Below are 20431 nucleotides of genomic sequence, written 5' to 3'. Positions count from 1 at the left end.
TAGCTGTTGAAATGCCATAGACGGGCAAATGAATAGCATCTATGTGGCGGTGTTATAATGCTTTAAGGAATGGTGCAGCAACACATGTAGAGAGACAATAGAAGAATACTCACAGGTATATGTTCTTTCTCTGTGAAAAAGCAACTAATATTACTGGAGATTACTAAATCACTTACAATAGTTGTGAAACTCTTCTTTGTCCTTTCTGCACAACTATATTATACTGCCATGGAAGTGCCATGAATGAATCATGATGCACAAATTGTTTTAAGGCAACTGTCATGAGTAGTGTATGTTATTTGCATTATTTTATTGCACATTATTCCCCTCACACACAGGTGCACAGTGGGAAATATCATGGTCGTCCACAAGTTTGAATTTCTAGCCAAATGTAATATTCACTTGTTGAAGTGATGTTCTTCTCCGAATGGCTTTCTGTCACCAAGGGGGTTGGGGGCGGGGGTCGAGGGGCAGTTGAGGAGGACCGCGCCATGGCCTCCTGGTTCGGCCGAAGCGAGCCTCACCAGCGCATCCCCCGCAGGGAGCCGGCCGACGTGGTCGCCGACACGCTGATGGTGGAGCTGAGCTGGCAGCTGAAGGAGGCGGAGAGGCAGCAGAGAGAGAGGGAAAGCGAGTACCGGCGCCTCAAGACCGGCGTGGACTACAGCTGGCTGGCCAGCGCGCCTCGCTCGTCCTACAGCATCAGCACCGGGGAGCGGCTGGGCCTGGAGGACCTCTGCGCCAAGGTGCCGCCGTCTTGCTGTGGACTGGTCATCCTCAAGTAAGGGCATGCTATTTCATTCAAATCTTCTTGGTCTTTTTTCTTTTTTTGGGGGGGGAACCAACGCAAAAAACAAACAAACACTCAATGAAGGTTTATTCCTGCTTATTCAAGATTGTTTGGGGCTAAAACAAACAAAAAAAAAAGATAAATAATAGGCGCCAATTATCCGTGGATATTCGTCGGCGTCCACTGTAATCCCTTCTGTGTTTTATAGGAATGAAAATAGCTAAAAGCAATTTAATAGCAAAATTAAATCGAATGTCAAGAATGAAACAGTTTGTACATCATGATTAATTCATTGCAGCTTTCTGCTGTACACAACTTCGCCACCAGGGGAGCAGTATAATACATTTCGTAACTTCTGTAAGTGACTCAGTAATCGTCACTTACAGAAGTTACTAATCTTCCCCACACTCCTACTAACCTCTATTACCATACTCTTATATACTTATATATATATATATATATATATATATATATATATTTTTTTTTTATACACTTAAACACAATTTAAACTCTTAAACATACAGTAGTAATGCACAGTAATACTGTACACGATGTACATTCTATTCCCTGTAATATGTGTTTTAAGATTTTTTTTTTACGGTTTTAATGTTTTAGGCTCGGAAGTGTTTATTTTATCACCCCAAAAAATTAGAGCAAGTGGCAACAAACAGCTTGAAGCCCGTTTCTGAAGAATATTTCTCCTATTTGGTAACCCGCTGCCTGTTGTGAAGTAAATTGAGTCGAGTTCCCTGGCACCATACAGCGGTCTTATCTCAAATTTCTGCTCACAAGTCAAGGCACGAAATTGTCCGAATGACGGCACGTATCTCAAAAAGCTCGTGATTGGAGTCGTTCGTAGCTCAAGGGACCACTGTAACCTGATTTATCTGTTTCTTTCTGGTCGTATCTGTAATTATAAGGTCACTGCTACTCCATTGTTAAAACAAGAACTCTAACAGTGACCCAATACATTTGCACATCCATCCAGTTTTCTATAGTGTTTGATCTCATGCGGGACACGGTAAGCTGGAGCTTGGGCAAACGAGCAGTCACACTCACGTTAAACACCAACGGACAATTTTGACTCTTTATTGAACCTGACATGCATGATTTTGGAATGTGGGAGGAAGGCAGCATATCTGGGAAAACCCACGCACGCACAAGAATAACATGTACACTCCTCACAGGGAGGCCTGAGCCAAGATTCGAACACTGAACCTCAGGCATCCTAACCACTATTTGCGGACTTTCAGCTAAAATCAGGAGTAAGAACTTTGTGGTTTTTTTTTTTTTTTTTTTTTTTTTTACACCCTGAGCTTGTTTGAGCGTCTGTAATGTTCACACCCCGCTGAGGTCTCAGGTGTCTCATTAGAGCCTTAGAGAGCGAGGTGCTAAAAAATGTGTTTTTTGTACACTACAAGAAAACATCAACAACTCTAACCTTGAGACACAATTGTTTCATGTGTAAAACATATATCGTCTTGCGCAGGTTCCGTGACGCTATCCAAGCCAGCGACCCAGAGGTGCAAGAGGTGTCGGGCCTCTTCCGCTCGATCCTCCTGGAGGCTGTGGAGCAACTGAAGGAGGAGCAGGAGGCCCAGCGGCTCGCCTGCCAGTGGAGCAACAAACGCGGCAAGAGCATGTCCCTGGTCAACTTCAGGTCGCGCATCAAGATCAACCCGTTTGGGAGCACGGCGGGCCTGATGTCGACCGACGGGGCCCGCCTGAGCGACCTGAAGACGGTGTCGGAAGATGTGGAAAGAGGGAGCGAGAGGGAGGAGAGGGTGTGGAGCATGCCGGACTTCAGATACAAAGGAACAAGCAGCAGTAAACCCGTCTGATAGGACCACAAAGGACAAAGCAGAGATGGGGGATTCAAGTCAAATAACGTGACTCAAGTCAGACTTAAGTTGTCGGTTTTAGGACTTGCTCGACTCAGACTTGACATATCTTGCCTGTTTATATTGGAAAATCTGTATCTTTTGTTTTGTTTTTGAAAGGAATTATTTTTTTGGGTGCAGTGACCGCAAACCTGGCAACACACCAGTATGGAATTGCGGTTTTTTCCTCCTGCTTCTTTTGTTGATGAGCTCATGGAAGGAGTTAATGATCAGGCAGAGAAAATGTGTTCAATTGACAAGTTTCTCAACCATTGCGGTCCTCCACATGATGCAACCTTTATTTATTTGTTTTTTGACACATATGCATGGAATAAATATTATGTTACTTTATTCTGGTTTTCACCCACTATATCAAGATTCTTCGTTCAGTTTTTATGGAATGTACTGTATCCATCTATCACCCCCACTATATCGCAAATCTGTGGTTTTTAAGTGATCTTTTTTTTTTTTTAAATGGGTTTTTACAGTATACTTATTATAATACCCTCACATGTGGGAAAGGAGAGCCACAGTCGGCGATGCACTCTTTAGCCATTTATTGAACACCGGGAGAATAATAAAACGCAATGAGCACATTCACGGAGAAGCTGCTGTCAGCCGCAGCTCACACCCACACTCACACACAGACTCGCTGATGTCACTTGCCGCCTAACCAGGCCCCGCCTCTTAAAGGCCAATGCATGCATCTCACACACAGAAACTACAATACATAAAGTATTTTCTATACATTTTATGCTTTCAATTTTGTGTGTGTTCAAATACATTTACAAGGTGTTTAAAATATGTGCTTGAACGAGTTTTAAAGTGTGTAGAAGGGGTCAAACTAATTTTTAAAAATTTACATGGTCTCCCCATATTACAGCTTTTCAATGGGGCTTCACTGTGTATACTGTATAACAAAAGAGGAGGAAATAAATGGTTGTTGATGACCACAATGCATCCGGTTGGACGTTCCCAATTAAGGTTACAATAATTGAAACCTTCCATGGGAATAGACGGGGGAATACGGGCTCATCTCGGTAAATTAGAATGCTGTGAAAAAAAAACATGAGCATAAAAAAAACATTATAATTCACCATTTTAATAAAAATTACATAAGGAATTAGCCTTCTGAAAAGTTTCACTTTTTAAATTGAATTCAACAATATTCATATTTATTCAAATAACCTTCTTTAGCAATTTACAGGGATTAATGGGAATTAAATGCAATTTGATAATAATGCTGGTTAATCTTTGTCAGGGAATTTAAATCTAACAGCACATCTTGGGTGAAATAATACAATTATATCAAATTCAACAAATTTCTAAACTGCAAAACTGCACGGTTAATCTCTGATCCACGCACACAAATTGTATTTTATTTAACATCTTTCCTCCCCCCCCCCATTTTCAACATTTTTTTACAAATTAGTTTGCATGCATGTCACCTTATGAGACAACTCACATGACTTCATTAATTTCTAACTAATTTCTACATCCTAAATTTCTGGTTAACTTCTTGTCCAACTCAATTTTACTTCCGAATTCATTCATATTTTCAAAATTCACCAGCTGGATGTCAGTTTCTATCGCTAACTGCAATATGCAAGTGGTTCAAATTACACACCCAACAATCCATGTTTCCAAAATGTTGCCGTCTCAAGTATCGTTGAAACACACAAAATATGGCCCTGTTCCAAATAAAACCTGAATGCCTGAGCATTTCCTATTTCGCACAGCATTTCGACATAGTTTTTATGTTCAAGTGGGAAACTATTTCCCACCCCCATCACTCTGAAGATGACTTTCTTTCAGTGGCCGTGCGCAACGCACGCCCACTCAAGGTCGCCCAACTAAAAGCTTTGCTTCTGTATGTTTTCTTTACAAAAGCAGGTCTGCCGCAAATGAATGCTAATGAAATATTGCAAGACGACGCAGTAAAACATTTTGACTGGTTTATTTTCCATTCGGTCACACAGCTCCATGAATGCGTTCAGCTGGTTTGACAAAATGAAGGACTATTTCATTTTACAGATTCATTAACAGAACACCGCTGAAATAAGATGGCGACGTTACTTGGTGGTTTCAAGTATGTGTAAAATATTTCACAGTTACATTAAAAACTGTTATCTCAATACACACGGATGACAATGGTCAACCAAAGCCCAAAGTGGTGACAGAATAATAAACAAGCTACAGACACCCACTGTCCACTCCATTAGGTACACCGGCGCTGCAAACCACAATAATAAACTAATTGTTAAATGAAAATCTCTGACATTGTTCATCAAAACTGATTTTTTCATTATTTTTTCGTATTGGATCCCATTACATTGTGCCGGTGTACCAAATGTTCATAATGGCCATAACCAGCAACATCAATGTTGTGTGATGACGCCGCTCCTCAATTTGGTCTGAATTCAGCTTACTGTGCTGCACGTTGTCCCTCTAAAGCGGGGTACACACATACTGATAACCAGGACACATTTTTGCACTTTTACCCATTTCTAATCCAAGTCAGCAAAGGTGCCTGGAAGACCATCCTGTGGCGGGGGGGTGTGTTTAAAAGGATTTTTGTTTAGTTGTGTTGAGTGTTTGTATAATGTGTCCCAGAAGACATCACCACGATTAAAAATGAGAAGAAGAGCTTGCAACGGAAATTTTGTTACAAGTTAGCCTAGCTTCTTCTATTTCTTCTACTGGGACGCTTTCTTCTTCTTCTTCTTCGTCGTCTGCACCACGGTGCCTCACATAGGTCAGTCATGGTATAACAACAAACATCTGCATCGAGAGAGGAGACTCGCAATTGTCGTTGGCGATCCGGTTATGCGTGCGGTGTTCTGTTCAGTCAGCACACACTTCCCAAGTTTTTTGTTTTTTTTTCTCTCCATGCATGGGGTCTCTCTCATTTAAAAAGTCAGTTAAGATGTTAAACATGGGTATGTGTGTACCCTGCTTAAAGGTGTGCCCTGGTTTGACATGAACCTTTATTTACATTTCTTCCCCTGGACAGTTCGCTTGTAGTTTCCTGAGGTCGGCTGTTCTGTCCACTCGGGGCATCACAAGGTCGAGTTCAAGAACTCCAGAAGTTCAGCTCGATTTTTGTCCCGCTGTGGTAAAAACATGTACGTGTGATACAGAGGGAATGGCAACACTTATATAATGAACTAGCTGCAGAAGGAGACTGAACTTACCTGTTTATCTTTTTTCGACTTCTTTACTTTCATCTTTATCTTCTTTCCTGAAATCATGCTGTACTTCCTGCCTTTCTTCCTTTCCTTCAAGAACTGAGGGAACATGCAAGCAGATCTGTCATGTCACCGTGAGATTCTTAACCACTTAAGTCAGTAACTTACAAAAAGTTAGGGATATTCGGCTTTCGGTTGTCATTTCAGGATGAACCTAAAATGCATGATAACCTTTGCAAGTGAATTGAATTTGACGACCTCTAAACCTTTGAACGCACACGTCTGACTGTTCGACGTTCTCAGAGGGAAGTGGCCACTGAGTGTCATCGGCAGGTTGCGAGAGAGATACAGAGAGACAGGAAGAGTCATAGAAAGGCATAGAAGTGGACGTCCTTGGAAATTTGTTGGCCGGTTCCTGGATCGAACAAGCACGTGTGAATTTTGACATTCAGTTCCTCATTACGGAACAGCAAGCAGTGCAAAAAGTACAAAAGAAGGTCAAACTGAGTTCACCTGTCAACAATACAGTGCATTTTAGGCTCATCCCGAAATTTGATCCGAAAGTCATAAATCCCCAGTTTATCGTGAGTAAGGGGTTATCATTCACAATAGAGTAAAAACACAAGGAAACAAAAACTTGCATGCACAACCTTGGATATCTGAACCGGCCCAGAATTTTCTTCACCGCCTTTGGATTTCTTTTCCTTTTTACGTTTATGTCGCTTTTCTTTCCTCCCCTTGTGCTGCAAATGAAAACGACGGCATGTAACACAATACTGACCACTAATGAACAACAACCAGAATGTAGACGCATACCTTTTTGGGTTTGTCCTTTTTCCTTTTCTTTGATTGCTTTCTGGACTTACTGCGGGAGTCTAGTAAGAAATGGGTGAATGTGTTTAAGAATAAAGAGGACAATCAAATGGAAGCTTCTAATTTAACTCACCGCTGCTTCTGGAGCTACTCCGACTGCTGCTGGACGAGGGTGACGATGATCCCGATGAAGAAGAGGACGCTGAAGACGAAGCCGACGACGAACTGGAGGAGGACGACGACGACGACGACGAGGAAGAGGACGATCTACTACGGCTGCGTTTACGCTTCTTTTTTTCTCTACCTGCGTAAACAGAACACTGTAGTCTGCGTGCTATAATAGGCGGCAGGTCGGAAAGTCCTGCTCGCAGGACGTGATCATGACAGAATTCCCTTTGCGTGTAACTCAGCCACGAAAAATGACGGTTGAGATTATGAACGAAACTGAGACAAAAGATTTGGGATAATGTGTTACTTTAGCTTTTTTTCCCCTCCCCCCTGTTAGCTATGTCAACTAAAGTACAGATAAACCAAATTATTACTAAAACCCACTTCCTGCCCACCGATAACAAACAATCAACACATAAATAACAGTATGTCGCGGAAATAAATAACAATATCTGACCTTGTATGGAGAGCAGAAATACTAGTAAATCTACTTTAGATGTGACCTAAATGCATATTTTGTTATAGGATCATTTTTAGTAACTCGAGTGACACCAACTGCTGGTGACAAATACCTTGTGTGTTTAACTTTTAAAATACTTGATAATTATTTTGCAATGACAAATGCATCTGCAACTACATTTGTAAATGATTCATCTTTTATTTTATTCATTCATTTTAGATTGACGCAGCCTTGCCTCTGCTCTTGTCATCCATCCTGGAGCTGGAACTGGACACTCTGCATTCCGCTTTTGTTGACTGGAAAGAAAGAAGAAGAATATTGATTATTCAGACATCTGGAGAAAAGGAGTGTTTTAAAGGTATAATAAGGAAGGGAGGAAATGAGAAGTTACTTTGAGGTGCCGTTTTTCCTTTTTTCCTGTTGTCTCAGGGGGAAGCGGGTTCCAGAGAGCGATAAGTGTGTTTGTTTTTGTTGTACTAGTATTTTTTATTTGGGACAACAGGGGATGGAATCACATTAGCTCAGCATCCTCCATCCCCATTTTGAACTCAGGCTGTTGTTTTGTTGATTTGATGGTATGTTGTTGGTTTCTATTGTTTGATTTGAAATAAACGGGAAAAAATAAAGACAGTCTACTTGATGCAAAAAGTACTGATTTCACCGAACATATTTTTTACAAAGTTGCAGTTGAGCATTTAACACACTGTCCATCCATCCATCTTCTACACATACATATATTATTATTCTATATAACAACCTTCAGTTAACTTTACACGTATGTTTTTGGAATGTGGGAAGAAATCGGAATACCCAGAAGAAAAACCCATGCAAGCACGAGGAGAACACGTAAACTACACACAAGAAAGCCCAAGTACAGAAATGAACCCCCAACCACAGAACTGTGAGGTGGATTTGTTAACCACGTTAACACCACATAATAATACAAAAATAGCAACAAATGTACTAAAATGGTGCATTTTATCATAAATCACAAAACAACACAAACAGTAACAATCAACAACACAAACAGTAACAATCTGATTTTATGAGCTGTGACAAAAATAGAAGCATCGGAACATCCATCCATTTTCTACCGCTTATCCGAGGTCGGGTGGCGGGGGCAGTAGCTTTAGCGCCCAGACTTCCCCCTCCCCAGCCACTTCATCCAGCTATTCCGGGGGGATCCCGAGGTGTTCACAGGCCAGCCGAGAGACGTAGTCTCCCCGCCGTGCCCTCCTCCCGTACGGTGGGACGTGCCCGGAGCTCCTCACCAGGGAGGCATCTGAATCAGATAACCCAGCCACCTCATCTGGCTCCTCTCAATGCGGAGGAGCAGCGGCTCTACTCTGAGCTCCTCCCGGATGACCGAGCTTCTAACCTTATGTCTAAGGGAGAGCCCGGACACCCTGCGGAGGAAAACTCATTTCGGCCGCTTGTATCCGGGATCTTGTTCTTTCGGTCACGACCCACAGCTCGTGACCATAGGTGAGGGTAGGAACGGAGATCGACCGGTAAATTGAGAGCTTCGCCTTAGCACCTTCTTCACCACAACGGACCCATACAAAGTCCGCATCACTCCAGACGCTGCACCGATCCCGTTCCATTCTTCCCTCAATCGTGAACAAGACCCCAAGATACTTGGAGGAGTTCAAGCATCGGAACATGATACATTTTAATAATTGAATCATTTGAATTTAAAGCTCTCTATGACTGCAATAATTCACCTGCAAATATCCGATCCATATCCTCCTTCAAAACAGTTTTGTCTTCTTACCTTAGAAATCAATCGACACCTCTTGTCATATAAAACACTGTTCCAGCTTCTACTACAATGGTCTTTGTCCACAATTCTGCCTATTTGCTCCATTTTTACTAGCAGGAATATTATTATTTTACATTTCTTCATAGAACCTTGTTTGGTCTAGTTTGTTGTTGCGCTATTGTTGTGTTTTTTTAATTAATAGATGGGACAATGCACAATCTGGATGTTGTCTGGGTGGAACACTTCATATTTGAATATTCTACATTCTTTGGCGTCAAGTTATGGACTCTTACCAAAGCTTAACATAGCAGTCCTTGCAACGATACCTACCGATCATGCCAAATCGAGGTCTTCTACCTCAATAACTACAACCAGGAGAAATACAAATATACATAAATAAACGAGGGTTGGGGGGGGGGGGGGGAAATACCTTTAACGGTTCTAAGCACCAACAGATTGAGACTATTAGCTAACGCTACAGCGCATTTGCATACATTACACACGCAATGCGCTTAATAGATGACAGTATCCGGTACTCACCATGGCAACAGTGCTGTATCGTTTATTATCGAAGACACCTTGACAACGCTACAACGTGCATACATCTAAATGTATTCGCAGTGACGACCCGTAGGTTAGCATTAGCTAACAGACACAGGAGACATGTTGTATCCCAGCATGCACCGCTGCACGCTTCCTTCACAACAAGGAAGTGGAGTGAAAAAAATCCATGATAAATTTTTAAAAAAATAAAATAAAAAAAAACTTCGTGTTTTTAACGTCGACGTCACACCACCGCGGCAGTTCTTTACTGCCACCTGCCAATTCGAAACTAAACATTATAAAAGAGTTGGCTTTAAATGTTGATAGTTTGGGGGCGGTTACACAGAAGGTAAGACGTTTATCATTAGTTAATACATTTTGGTCATTGCAAAAGGATGTATAAAGAAGCCTGTAGTGGGGGAATTTAATGCAACGACAACTGCTGTATGCCTTAATCAAACTCATTGTGGAGTTCAGGGGCCACATACAGCCTAATTTGATGTCAAAGAGACCACGATAATCACAATACATAATGGGTAAGTTTCCCGTTGTTTTAATGCAAAACAAGTACATGAGGAAATTCTTTAGCTTTAACGACTTAAAAAAAATAATTTTACAGAACAACCTCAAATTTCTTTAGAAATAAGAAAAAAAATTGACAAAATGAGTTCTTGGACTTAATGTTGGCTTGCTGTTCAACATTTGTTTTTCATCTTTTAATGCACATTTTTATGCAAGGGAATTGTGTGGATTTGTCGTTTGTACTGCCACCTGGGGGCAACCTTAACTATGAAAACAAGTTTTAATACCCATCTCTACCACTCGCTGCCAACCTGTCAGGTTCTGTACCCACAACTCTCGCCCAAAGTCGTGACCCTAATGAGGACCCCCACTGTACAAGATGTCTTTGGTAGTTTTTCCACAATGACCCCACAAAAGACACACATTTGTGCATTAATGTACAAAACATTTATTATTGCAGTGTTAGTACATTATACAAATGCATGTAGCACTGTGTAAAAATACAAATCTTTGATGCTTTTCATTGTTTTAGGCATCGAACATAAATTGTCAAAATGAAAGTTGATGACTAACTATGAAATGTAGTCAGTTTGATCTCACCCGCAGCACTTTTTTTTTGGTCATGAAACGTAACACACACACACACACAAAGATGCATTTGTGTCACATCATGGTGGCAGGATGTATTATGTACGAAAACATGAAAACACATTCCTCTCGTTATCTAAAGACATCTGGAAAAATCTAATTCCTGGACCGGTTCTTTTTTTTACACTGCAGGGCTACAACCAAACTGACCATGTCCATCCATAAAAGTGTGAACTTGTATGTACAGAGAAGAATACATTTGATATAATCACATTTTTTTTAACAAAATGAGCCTCAGTGTAGACAGACAGACAGACACACACGTACACACACGTTGGTTCATCACAGGAACATTGTTCTTCGAAAGATAAGGTCACAAGAAGCTGTGTTCCATCCCTGTCTTTCCCCAAAGTGTAACTCATGTGGAAGGATAACAGTGCTTGAAAGCAAAAAATACACCCTGTACTAATATGTAAAAACAAAAACAAAAACAAAAAAAACATGCTTCTATGTTTATTTAAGTAAATAAAGAAATGGTTTACAGGTGTTGCTGTGTTCCAACATTGTGTGATAATTCACTTGTCAACTGTTGATTTCAGTGTTAAAAAAAAAAAATGAAAACACATCCCTGAAGGTTAATTTGATACAATGTATTTTTTTTTAAGGGAAAGGCATTTTACTACGTGTGATGTAAGATAAAAAAATGAATTCAACATAACATCTTTATATGAATTAACAATTGTCTCCATGGATGTGGCTTCATTTCCCATCGCTGCTCGCTGTGCTTCTATAGATAACAATATACTGTAATTGAAATTGAATCAACAGCATATATACTGGCTGCAACCATGTAGAGCGCACAAATTTGCCTCCTATTTCAATTTCATACAATCAGCTAAATTCTTGACGATCAATTAACTGACTAATTATGTCTACACCTAGTATTCGAAAACGATTACATTTTAATGTCTCAACTCACACTGAACTGCAATTAAGAGCATTGTGGAGCAATAATAATCCCTGCTATGTTTTTTTTTTTCTTCATTGCAATTTTTAAACATCTGCTTTGTTCTTCGAGTGATCTGCGTGAGCCAAGCTCTCCTCATTCTCCTCTTCCTCCGCAGGGACCTGGAAAAGAAATATTTCAAAAATATATAAAGCTGTCTTCTTTATCCTGAAAGGCTGCATGTGCATAATAGAGAGAGCAGCTACTGACTGTTATGTTAATATTCAGGTACTACCCTGGATACAGAGCAAATATTGGCCTGAATTTCAAGTTTAATAATGTGGAATATTACTCTCGTAGAACTACAATCTTTGAAACGAAGTAGGATTTCTTACCTCCCAGTAAAGAGAGTCATCGAAGCAGTTCTGGTCAGGAGGTTGTCCCCAAATAGGCAGCTTCATTATTAAACCTGTGAAATAAGAGAAACACTTTTTAAGTTACCCTGGATTGGCTCTTCTTAGGTAACCATTTTGTCTCAAATCAAACCAAATAGTATACATTGAAATACAGTACACCCGCTTAATCTAATGATGCCTTTACAAGGATGCTCAGTTTTTACTAACTCTTCCAGAGAGTCAGTGTTCATTGCGCTGGCCCTCTTGGACTGCATGATTCATAAGAGGAACATGCCCGAAAACTAAACAATTTAGATTTGAAACATCTTTTAGTGGCTCCCAAACAAGACCCTTCAGATTTCGCTCAGTAGCGCCACCTGGAAAGTTGTAAATACAAAAATCCAGTTTCACCGATCAACACAAAAGTGAGCGCACATGACTATCATGACGAGATGCATGAAAAGGTCTCTAGGAACCCTGCCTGAAATTGAACAAGAAGTTAGCTATTTTGGTTTGAAGCAGCTATTTTGAGGCTAATTCCATGGCAAACTCCTACCAGGGAATTTGTCGAAATTTTGGCCATTATGAGCGATCCCTCCACGCAAAAACTGATCTGCTGCTTTAATTTTGCCAAAATCATAATTCATCGGACTTTGTGAATGTGTAATTCCACAATTTACCCTCTATGGAGAGCAACATCAATAAGCATCCTTTTTACTAGGTTACTTTACTTTGTAAACAACAATTGTACTTTCATATCCTGTACTTGTGAATTTAGAATTCATTAGAAAAGTTTCAAAAAGTCCAGTGGGATGTGTTGTTGTTGTCAGTTAGTATTGCATTAGGTAGAATTTTGATTCAACGCTTGTCTTGGATCTTATTTTGCTTTGCAGACACTTTCTCATCTCCACCCACCTGTGATAGCCCCTCCGACCAAAGCGAAACCGAGGGACGAAGCCAAGGCGGCGGCTTGCATGGTGGCTTTCCCTCTAAAGGGGAACAGTCGGTAATTAACAAACCGCAAACAAAACAGAACCATATTTGAAAGCTCGCATTGATTTAACCTTACCCATCCTTTTTCCCCAAAGCCACAGCCACGATGCCAGCCAAGCCTCCGAGGATGCCCGGCATACCGTGCAGATTGTGCACACCGCAGGTATCCTGGATGCCCAGATTAGATGCCAGAACAGGCTGCAGAGAGAACAGAAATCGTATTTTAAATTGAATACTAACAATGTATGTACGTGCTTAATCAGTTGTCATTTCCAAACTCACAGTCAGGTACTTGAAGCCCAGTGTGGAAATGATGCCAGCCACTAATCCGATCAGCATCGCCCCAAAGGGCCCAATGCTCATGTCGGCACACGTTCCCACGGCGACGCCACCGGCCAGTGTGGCGTTCTGAATGTGCACCTGTATAATTTAGATGTATTGGCAAAAAAAGGTAAAACATATGCTGCGCTGAAGTTGAAGTCACAATTCAGCGGCACGAAGGTTGTCGGACCATATCCAGTTTTCCTTTGTGCTCCACCAGGCTGGAGATGGCGTAGGCGGAGAGTACGCAGGCGGCCAGGGAGAGGTAAGTGTTGATCACCGCAGTGAGCTGGGTCAAGCCCGGCTCGGCAATGGCTGAGTTGAAACTAGGCCAGAACATCCAGAGGAACACGGTCCCTGTTCAAGAAAGGTAAACTCAGTTCATCTCATTTCATAGCAAATTCCAAAATATAAGGGGCAGCAGAAACTAATTTTAGGCCAAACAGTTAACAGTATGTAATGTGATTTAGGTTGCTCGACTGAGGCCTTTTAGATTCCCCCAAAATAACATGTACGGTATCAATGAAGTGTGTTTAAACTGCAAGGATATTTGTGTCCACTAGATGGAGTTAATTAACAACAAGCAGGCTGTGGAAATGTGGACCCCAATCTAGGAAAATTGACAAATGACTTTCAATAGTAAGAGCTTGTCTTTTAAATTACCAATCATAGCAAACATATCAGAATGGTAAACAGAGCCGTCATTCTCGTGCCCGTTCCTCAGACCAGGTCGGTAGAGAACTCGAGCCACGGCCAAACCGAAATAGGCTCCGTAGGCATGGATGATCATGGAGGCCCCCACGTCATTAGCCTGTGAAGAAAAGTGAATTGTTACAATGTTGCAATGTTACTTAATTGCTGTGCTAGGCGACGTCTCCTCTCACATGTACATGCCGTAGAAATAGGAGTTTAGGACTTATATACAGCATCTGATTCTACGTATGACGACAGGAATTTAGATGATTTGCCTAATGACGTCCGGCAAGTAAAAACTCGAGGAGGAGAAATAATTATTTTTCTCAATCTCGACGTTCAGTTCAACAACGTTCAACAGTTGAATCAACTCTACTGATTGTTATTCTCGTTCCATTATATATACATCGTGATACACAAAATGAGGATGATATTACTGTAATGGTTGTTTGCAGAATGTGAACCCACCCGCATGACTTCTGCCACCAGATGCTCGTTGATGGAGAAGATGCTGATCTCCAGGATGGTCATGATGAGCAACTGTACGGGACTGGTTTTACCAAGAACTGCTCCGAAGGAGATCAGGACTGTGGCTGTGCTGAAGTCCGCATTGATGATTCTGCAATGCGAGAAGACGAGTTGTTAAGAAAACAACTAAGAAGCGTAAGTGTGAGCGATGCAAGTAGGTTTTCAACGGCGGTCATCTAAAATTTACAGCAACTTGCTATGGGAAATTTAAAGACGCACGACGTCATTCAAATAGTTAGAATAAATTCCTGTTAATTTGCACCACGTTAGATACATGTGCAGGAGGTCCAGAGGCGCTGGCCTTACTTAAAGATGTTGATCTTAATCTTGCCGTCATCCAGGTGCCATACGCCCTGCATGAGGAGGCCCCACTGCAGGCCGAAGGCGGCCAGTAGCAGGTTGATGCCCACGCTGCTGAAGCCATATCGCTTTAGGAAGGTCATCAAGAAGCCAAAGCCGATGAAGATCATAACGTGGACATCCTGGAACACTGAAGACACACAGGAAAGTAGGTAAGTGGTCAGCCACACATAACCGCTCGGCGGCGGTGATATTGGAATAGATGGAACACTTTATTATGTGATGTGTTCAATTCAAAACAGACCTCACGCTATTAATTTCCTGCACACTCATTTGAGCTGTTGAAATAATTTATTGGACGCTGGTGGGGATCCCAGGAGTCATTTCCTTACAAAGGAGCTGTTTTATCAGCTGTGACCTGTTGGCTTGAAAAGCAATTCAATCACACACTCAATGAGATACAGGGGAAAAAGCTCTCGCTGTTCCAGTCGAGTTAGCGCCGTTGCTCTGCTTCTATGAAGAGCATATGATCCTAATATGTTTAGATGGGGTATGGGAAAATGTAATTTTTGGAAAAACGAAGCATCTTATTAAGTGTGTAGCATGTTTTTTTCACTCATACTTGGAGACTTCGATTGAAAAAAACAAAACAAAACAACAATACTCCAATCACAATCTTTCTTTTGGGGGAACCAACCCTGAAAACGCTTAGTGGCAGTTTATACCTGCTTATTCAAGAATTTTGGGGGTTTGTGTGTGTGTGTGTGTGTGTGTATGTGTGTGTATCTGTGTGTATGTATATATATGTTTATATGTGTGTGTGTGTATATATATATATATATATATATATATATATTTTAATGGCATGCTACTGCAACTGCTGCCATGCCGCATTTACTTAACAAAATACAAAATATTTCCAACACAGCATGGCAGATGACGATCGCTAGCCAGCTAGCTAGCCAGCCAGTTACCTAGCTAGAAAAGCGGAAAGCGGTCCCAGCCCGGAAGGATTTACGGCACCGACAGGCGCAAAACCAGCCCCGGTTCTACCTTTGGCCACCATACAGCGATGGATCCCGGTTTAAGTAAGTCATTTTAAACTAAAAAGAAAAATCTTTCGGCAGTGAGAAGTGGCAGCCAAAACGCGCCAGCCTACTCACTTTCTGGTTCAATAGACAGTTATCAAATAACCAAATTAGATTTTTTTAATTAGTTGGACTATGACATAATTTTATTTCAAGTTAGTAGAAGGAGTAACAATTCCAGATATTAACACGGCCATTGTCCATGTTAGCAGTCTAAATTGTCAGTCTGGCCTCTTTAAAACAGAACAGTTGTTCTCCGGAACTTTGAATAATTGGAATTACTTTAGCTTTACTGATATGTTTGCATTTCTCCTCCTCAAACTCATAGCAAACAGCCACTCAGGTACAAAGCAAATCAGTAAAGCAGCCACACGAGTTTTACCAGTAGTACAGTTGGAAAACAGCCATCCAACCATCCATTTTCTGTGCCGCTTATCCTTACTAGGGTTGCGGGTGAGCTGGAGCCTATCGTAGCTGACTTAGAACTGGTCGTCAACCAATGGAAGGACACGCATAGACAAACGGCCATTCATACTCACATTCACACTTACAGACAATTTAGAGTCTTCATTGAACATGTTTTTTTGGAATGTGGGAGGAAGTCGGAGTACCTGGAGGAGAACATGCAAACGGCACACAGGAAGGCCGAAGCCCCAGTTTGAACGCTGTAAATTCATCCTTGCAAAATCAAAAATAGCTGCATGTCTTAGTGCTTGTAGTTTTTTTTTTTAAAGTAAGCTTAAAGTAGCTAAATTGACACTGAGTATATACGTTGTATTAATATGTAGGTGATATTCATAGCAGCACATTTATTAGTGGCCAGTTTACCAATTCATGCATGGAAAATGGAATATTACGTTTGAGATGTAGTTTCATTACAGATGTGATTGCAAACAAAAACAAAAGTGTAAATGGTTACATTTGCTTTACAAATGCAATTATAGTTTAAAAAAAGATAACTTTTTTCCATTTTTTAAATTAAATTTAATTTTATTTTTTGCATTTTGACAACCCTTAACAATGTAGTTTGAGCAGCACACCGAATGTAAGGCGCTAAAGTTGGGAGGAAGCCACAGTGTCTGGCGTCACGCCCAGACGTTAGGTAACGCTCACCAGTCGAGATCCCCCCCCTTGGAGATGAATGCGGTGCGCTATGAATGTAAGGAAGGATGCTTGAAATCATTTTGCGTCGTAAAAATGTCATTATTTTCCCTCATTTGATTGTTATTCAATTTCTCACTAGTTGTGTGTCCTGTTTTTACATTATTGACTTACAGTGTGTAGAATCATGTGCATAATTAGATATTAAATAGGAAACAGGGAGTCTTGAAAATTAACGGCAGCTCACAGGCATTGAGTGGGTCGTCATAGTTAATCTCAAATGAACTATTAAAGAATTATAACATTTGAAGCAAAAACATGCTTGAAATTCTTCAAAAATAATGCCATGTTGCACTCAGCTTATCTCTGTGGTTCACGTTTGCCACACCCAACTGTGATCATGCAGTCACTCCAGTGCAAGAGCTGCAGATGTAGTGCGCAGCACTACATTATCTTTCTTCAAGAGCATTTGTTTCAACATTTCTCCATGACAACATGCAACCCAACACTTAACCGTGCGGAAGTATTTTGGTGCTGCATGGGAATGATGAGGCATGAGTGGATGGAGGAGAGTGCGACCATGTGACTTCTCTTATTGCACTCAGCAGATCTGCACCGAAACAAACAGTCTCTATTTTTGTTTTCTTCTAATTGTTCACTTACAGTGATACATATAATTCACATTACTCTAATCAAAAAGTGAACATATTTGGCCTCTCCCAGATTAGATTTCACGGATTAGATAATAATACCCAAAACTTGAAAAGTTGGGAAAAGCGAGTGAATCACTGAAAATGGAAACAAGTCACATTGACTCAGAAAAGTATGCAGAAAATTGGAAAAAAGAAAAAAAATGATTACAACATTTTGGGGGCTAAAGCATAACCAGTGGGCCGCCGCATAACTTCATATTAACCCTTTATAGTTCACTCAGTGAAATAAAACAAAACATTTCTTCCCCTATTTTGATTACTTTTTAGTGTTAACTATATATTATAATTTCACTTATAATACTGACACACTTAGTCTTATATATCACATTGGAAAAATGAATTCTTATTTGATTGGCTCAACAGAATTACTTATAGTAAGTCTTGTGGCAGCCAATTCAACTTGTGTATAGACGATGGTTCCTTGCCTTTTAAAGGGCCGCAAAACATATGATGTGAACAGAAAGCAAAAATGTTTGCCCTCTTCAGGTTTAGTGACACGCATACCGCATCAGAGCATCCCTCAGCAATCCAGTACCACCAGTTAGACTTACTGGGATAGAGCTCCATTTCCGGCCGGTGGTTGCCCGTGTCGTTGCCGCCGTGCGCATCGTGGCCGTGAGCTTTGCCGTCATCGTAAACCACAAAGACTGCAAACAGGATGATGGTGATAACTTCCAAACCCAAGGCCACGATGGAGAACTTGAGTCTCATGTTGGTGGCGTACGCAGGCATCCCGAGTCCCACTCGAAATAGTTGTCTGTCTGTGGCGCTTGCACACACATACACGCACACACGCGCGCTCGCGGGTGGGTAATGGGCCTACTGTCTGACTGAGTGAAGGGAGGGAAGAAAGCGGGGTCTGCTTTTAAACTGATGCCAAATTTTGGCGTGACCAATGACGGAGCAGAGGTTTTGGGCCTCCTGGATGCTGAACACCCACCCCGCTTCTTTCCATCCCCCCTCGTGCATTTACGTACAGGGATGGGTTTCCTCCCTCTGGATGACTGACGCGACAAAGGCAAAAACCAAAGTGTAACGACTCCCGGTGTTGTAGTATACACTTTGCACCTAATGTAACTTCTTCTCCGCTAGTGTTTTGGATTTATTAATGTAGCTTAGTACAGATTGGTGTAACAAAGAACCAAAGGAGAAAACAATGTGAATTTTCTTTTTCTCTTCCCCTTTTTCCATAAACAATAACTTATTCTCCTTAATGCTTTTGTAGTTTCAGTTTATAAATATGCAAAACCTTTCCATGTAGCAAGTTAAATATCATATTTATTTTTTAAACATACTAACAATCATGTGCTGATGTTAGACTGTGATGTTGACTCTATCTTTCTGTTTAATTTTCACAGGTCTTTCTTGTTTTAAATTTACAACCCAAAAATTTGCTTTGAAGCTGCCAGACTGAACACGAATTCTAAATTTTCGAAGGGAACGAATATTGATAGCAGATCTTGACCTGTTAGACGGTTAAGATACACATAAAACATACGTCCATGGTACACTGAATATAGGTGTACACACCGCTGTTGAAATGCCATATTTATCTGATCTAAATATACATACAGTATAAATATATATATATATATATATATCGTGCACAACCCCCATAACATTTTCAATTGGATTTAGGTCTGGGCTCCAACTGGCTTTAATTTTCCTCTGGCGAAGCCATTCTTTTGTTGATTTGTATGCAAGCTTGGGATCATGGCCTCGTTTAAAGCTGAAATTCCTCTTCAGGTTTCTGAACGGCACCTGAAGGTTATACGACCAAGTATAATTGATACAGAACTGTTAATATCATCCTTTTGCATTCCGTGATTATCAGTTGGACAAGAGGAGAGAGGAATTAATAATCAAACTCTGTCATGCCACGCGATGTACATCGGTTGCTACAAGCCACACTTATACACTGCAAAGCATGTGAGCAAATAGGTTTGTTTGTAAGCCTGCCTGCACGACGACCGAGATGATCACATGGGAAAAAAAAGTGTCTTCCTTTCTACTGGTCAAGGCTGAGGCGAAGTGTGAAATTGAAAAGACATTTCTGGTAAATTCTGTTTTTGTTTTATGTTGAACGGAATGCACACTTTGTCTTATAGTGAGACCTTCATAGGCGCTTGCGTAGATTGGAATCACTCCTTCAGCATCCAGTGTTGTTCTTGAGGTACAATTACATACTGTACATGCCTGCATTTCCTTTCCCAGGCGGACATCTCTGTTTGGACCCACTGGTTCTGGATTCACAGCTCCCACAGTGGGCTTGGGAAAAACAGTAAGCCAAATTAGCCCAAGTGCAGAGGTCTCTCTTTTTTGGGCCGAGAGACTTTCATGAATGAGTAGTGTAGTTAATCAATGCCAACAACACATTTCTGTTTGTTTTGGAGCGTTTTGCCAAGTGTATTTGGGAAATGACTTCCAAATGTTGAGAGATAGCCGAAACACATATTACTCCATGAATGCACACACTGAAGTTTTTCTGTGATATTTGTCAGTGTGTGCGTGTATTGTTTTAAAGACAAGCTTGAACTGCAGGATTTATGGTCCACTTACCACAGTCATTCATCCTTGACTGTGTCAGTTACGTGCGGATTGTTTTGAACTCTTTTAATTGGATCTTACTTTGTTCATAA

At 41.0% G+C, this 20431-nt stretch overlaps 3 protein-coding genes across 3 annotated transcripts; 1 reads left to right on the top strand and 2 right to left on the bottom strand.

Annotated features, from left to right (window-relative positions):
- Positions 1 to 467: 467 nt before the first annotated feature.
- rd3 (retinal degeneration 3, GUCY2D regulator) lies at positions 468 to 3593 on the top strand. Its single transcript, XM_061704621.1, has 2 exons — positions 468 to 781; positions 2280 to 3593. Exons 1-2 carry the CDS (start codon positions 492 to 494, stop codon positions 2629 to 2631), a joined length of 642 nt encoding a protein of 213 aa, XP_061560605.1. The 5' UTR covers positions 468 to 491; the 3' UTR covers positions 2632 to 3593.
- A 1025-nt stretch (positions 3594 to 4618) lies between these two features.
- Positions 4619 to 9756, bottom strand: si:ch211-22i13.2 (uncharacterized protein LOC553945 homolog). Its single transcript, XM_061704551.1, has 7 exons — positions 9602 to 9756; positions 7535 to 7595; positions 6805 to 6975; positions 6675 to 6733; positions 6509 to 6601; positions 5865 to 5957; positions 4619 to 5780 (listed from the first exon to the last, which is right to left on the bottom strand). Exons 1-7 carry the CDS (start codon positions 9602 to 9604, stop codon positions 5730 to 5732), a joined length of 531 nt encoding a protein of 176 aa, XP_061560535.1. The 5' UTR covers positions 9605 to 9756; the 3' UTR covers positions 4619 to 5729.
- Positions 9757 to 10558: 802 nt separating this feature from the next.
- rhag (Rh associated glycoprotein) lies at positions 10559 to 18617 on the bottom strand. The gene is made up of 10 exons (XM_061704189.1): positions 18344 to 18617; positions 14897 to 15080; positions 14531 to 14681; positions 14033 to 14180; positions 13560 to 13726; positions 13331 to 13468; positions 13125 to 13246; positions 12971 to 13044; positions 12056 to 12129; positions 10559 to 11842 (listed from the first exon to the last, which is right to left on the bottom strand). Exons 1-10 carry the CDS (start codon positions 18522 to 18524, stop codon positions 11768 to 11770), a joined length of 1314 nt encoding a protein of 437 aa, XP_061560173.1. The 5' UTR covers positions 18525 to 18617; the 3' UTR covers positions 10559 to 11767.
- Positions 18618 to 20431: the final 1814 nt, after the last annotated feature.

The sequence above is a fragment of the Phycodurus eques genome, chromosome 18 (assembly GCF_024500275.1).
Source record: "Phycodurus eques isolate BA_2022a chromosome 18, UOR_Pequ_1.1, whole genome shotgun sequence".
Lineage (NCBI taxonomy): Eukaryota > Metazoa > Chordata > Actinopteri > Syngnathiformes > Syngnathidae > Phycodurus > Phycodurus eques.
Note: the sequence above shows the minus strand (reverse complement) of the source record. Positions and strands in the feature narration are given on the sequence as shown.

Coding starts and splice junctions, on each gene's coding strand:
- rd3 (XM_061704621.1), top strand. CDS start 492: ATGGCCTCCTGGTTCGGCCGAAGCGAGCCTCACCAGCGCATCCCCCGC. Junction 782..2,279: donor TGTGGACTGGTCATCCTCAA/GTAAGGGCATGC, acceptor CGTCTTGCGCAG/GTTCCGTGACGCTATCCAAG.
- si:ch211-22i13.2 (XM_061704551.1), bottom strand. Junction 5,958..6,508: donor GGCCGGTTCAGATATCCAAG/GTTGTGCATGCA, acceptor ATGTTCCCTCAG/TTCTTGAAGGAAAGGAAGAA. Junction 5,781..5,864: donor AGTCGAAAAAAGATAAACAG/GTAAGTTCAGTC, acceptor TTTTTACCACAG/CGGGACAAAAATCGAGCTGA.
- rhag (XM_061704189.1), bottom strand. CDS start 18,524: ATGCCTGCGTACGCCACCAACATGAGACTCAAGTTCTCCATCGTGGCC. Junction 13,727..14,032: donor TGATATGTTTGCTATGATTG/GTAATTTAAAAG, acceptor TTTCTTGAACAG/GGACCGTGTTCCTCTGGATG. Junction 11,843..12,055: donor ATGACTCTCTTTACTGGGAG/GTAAGAAATCCT, acceptor TTTCTTTTCCAG/GTCCCTGCGGAGGAAGAGGA.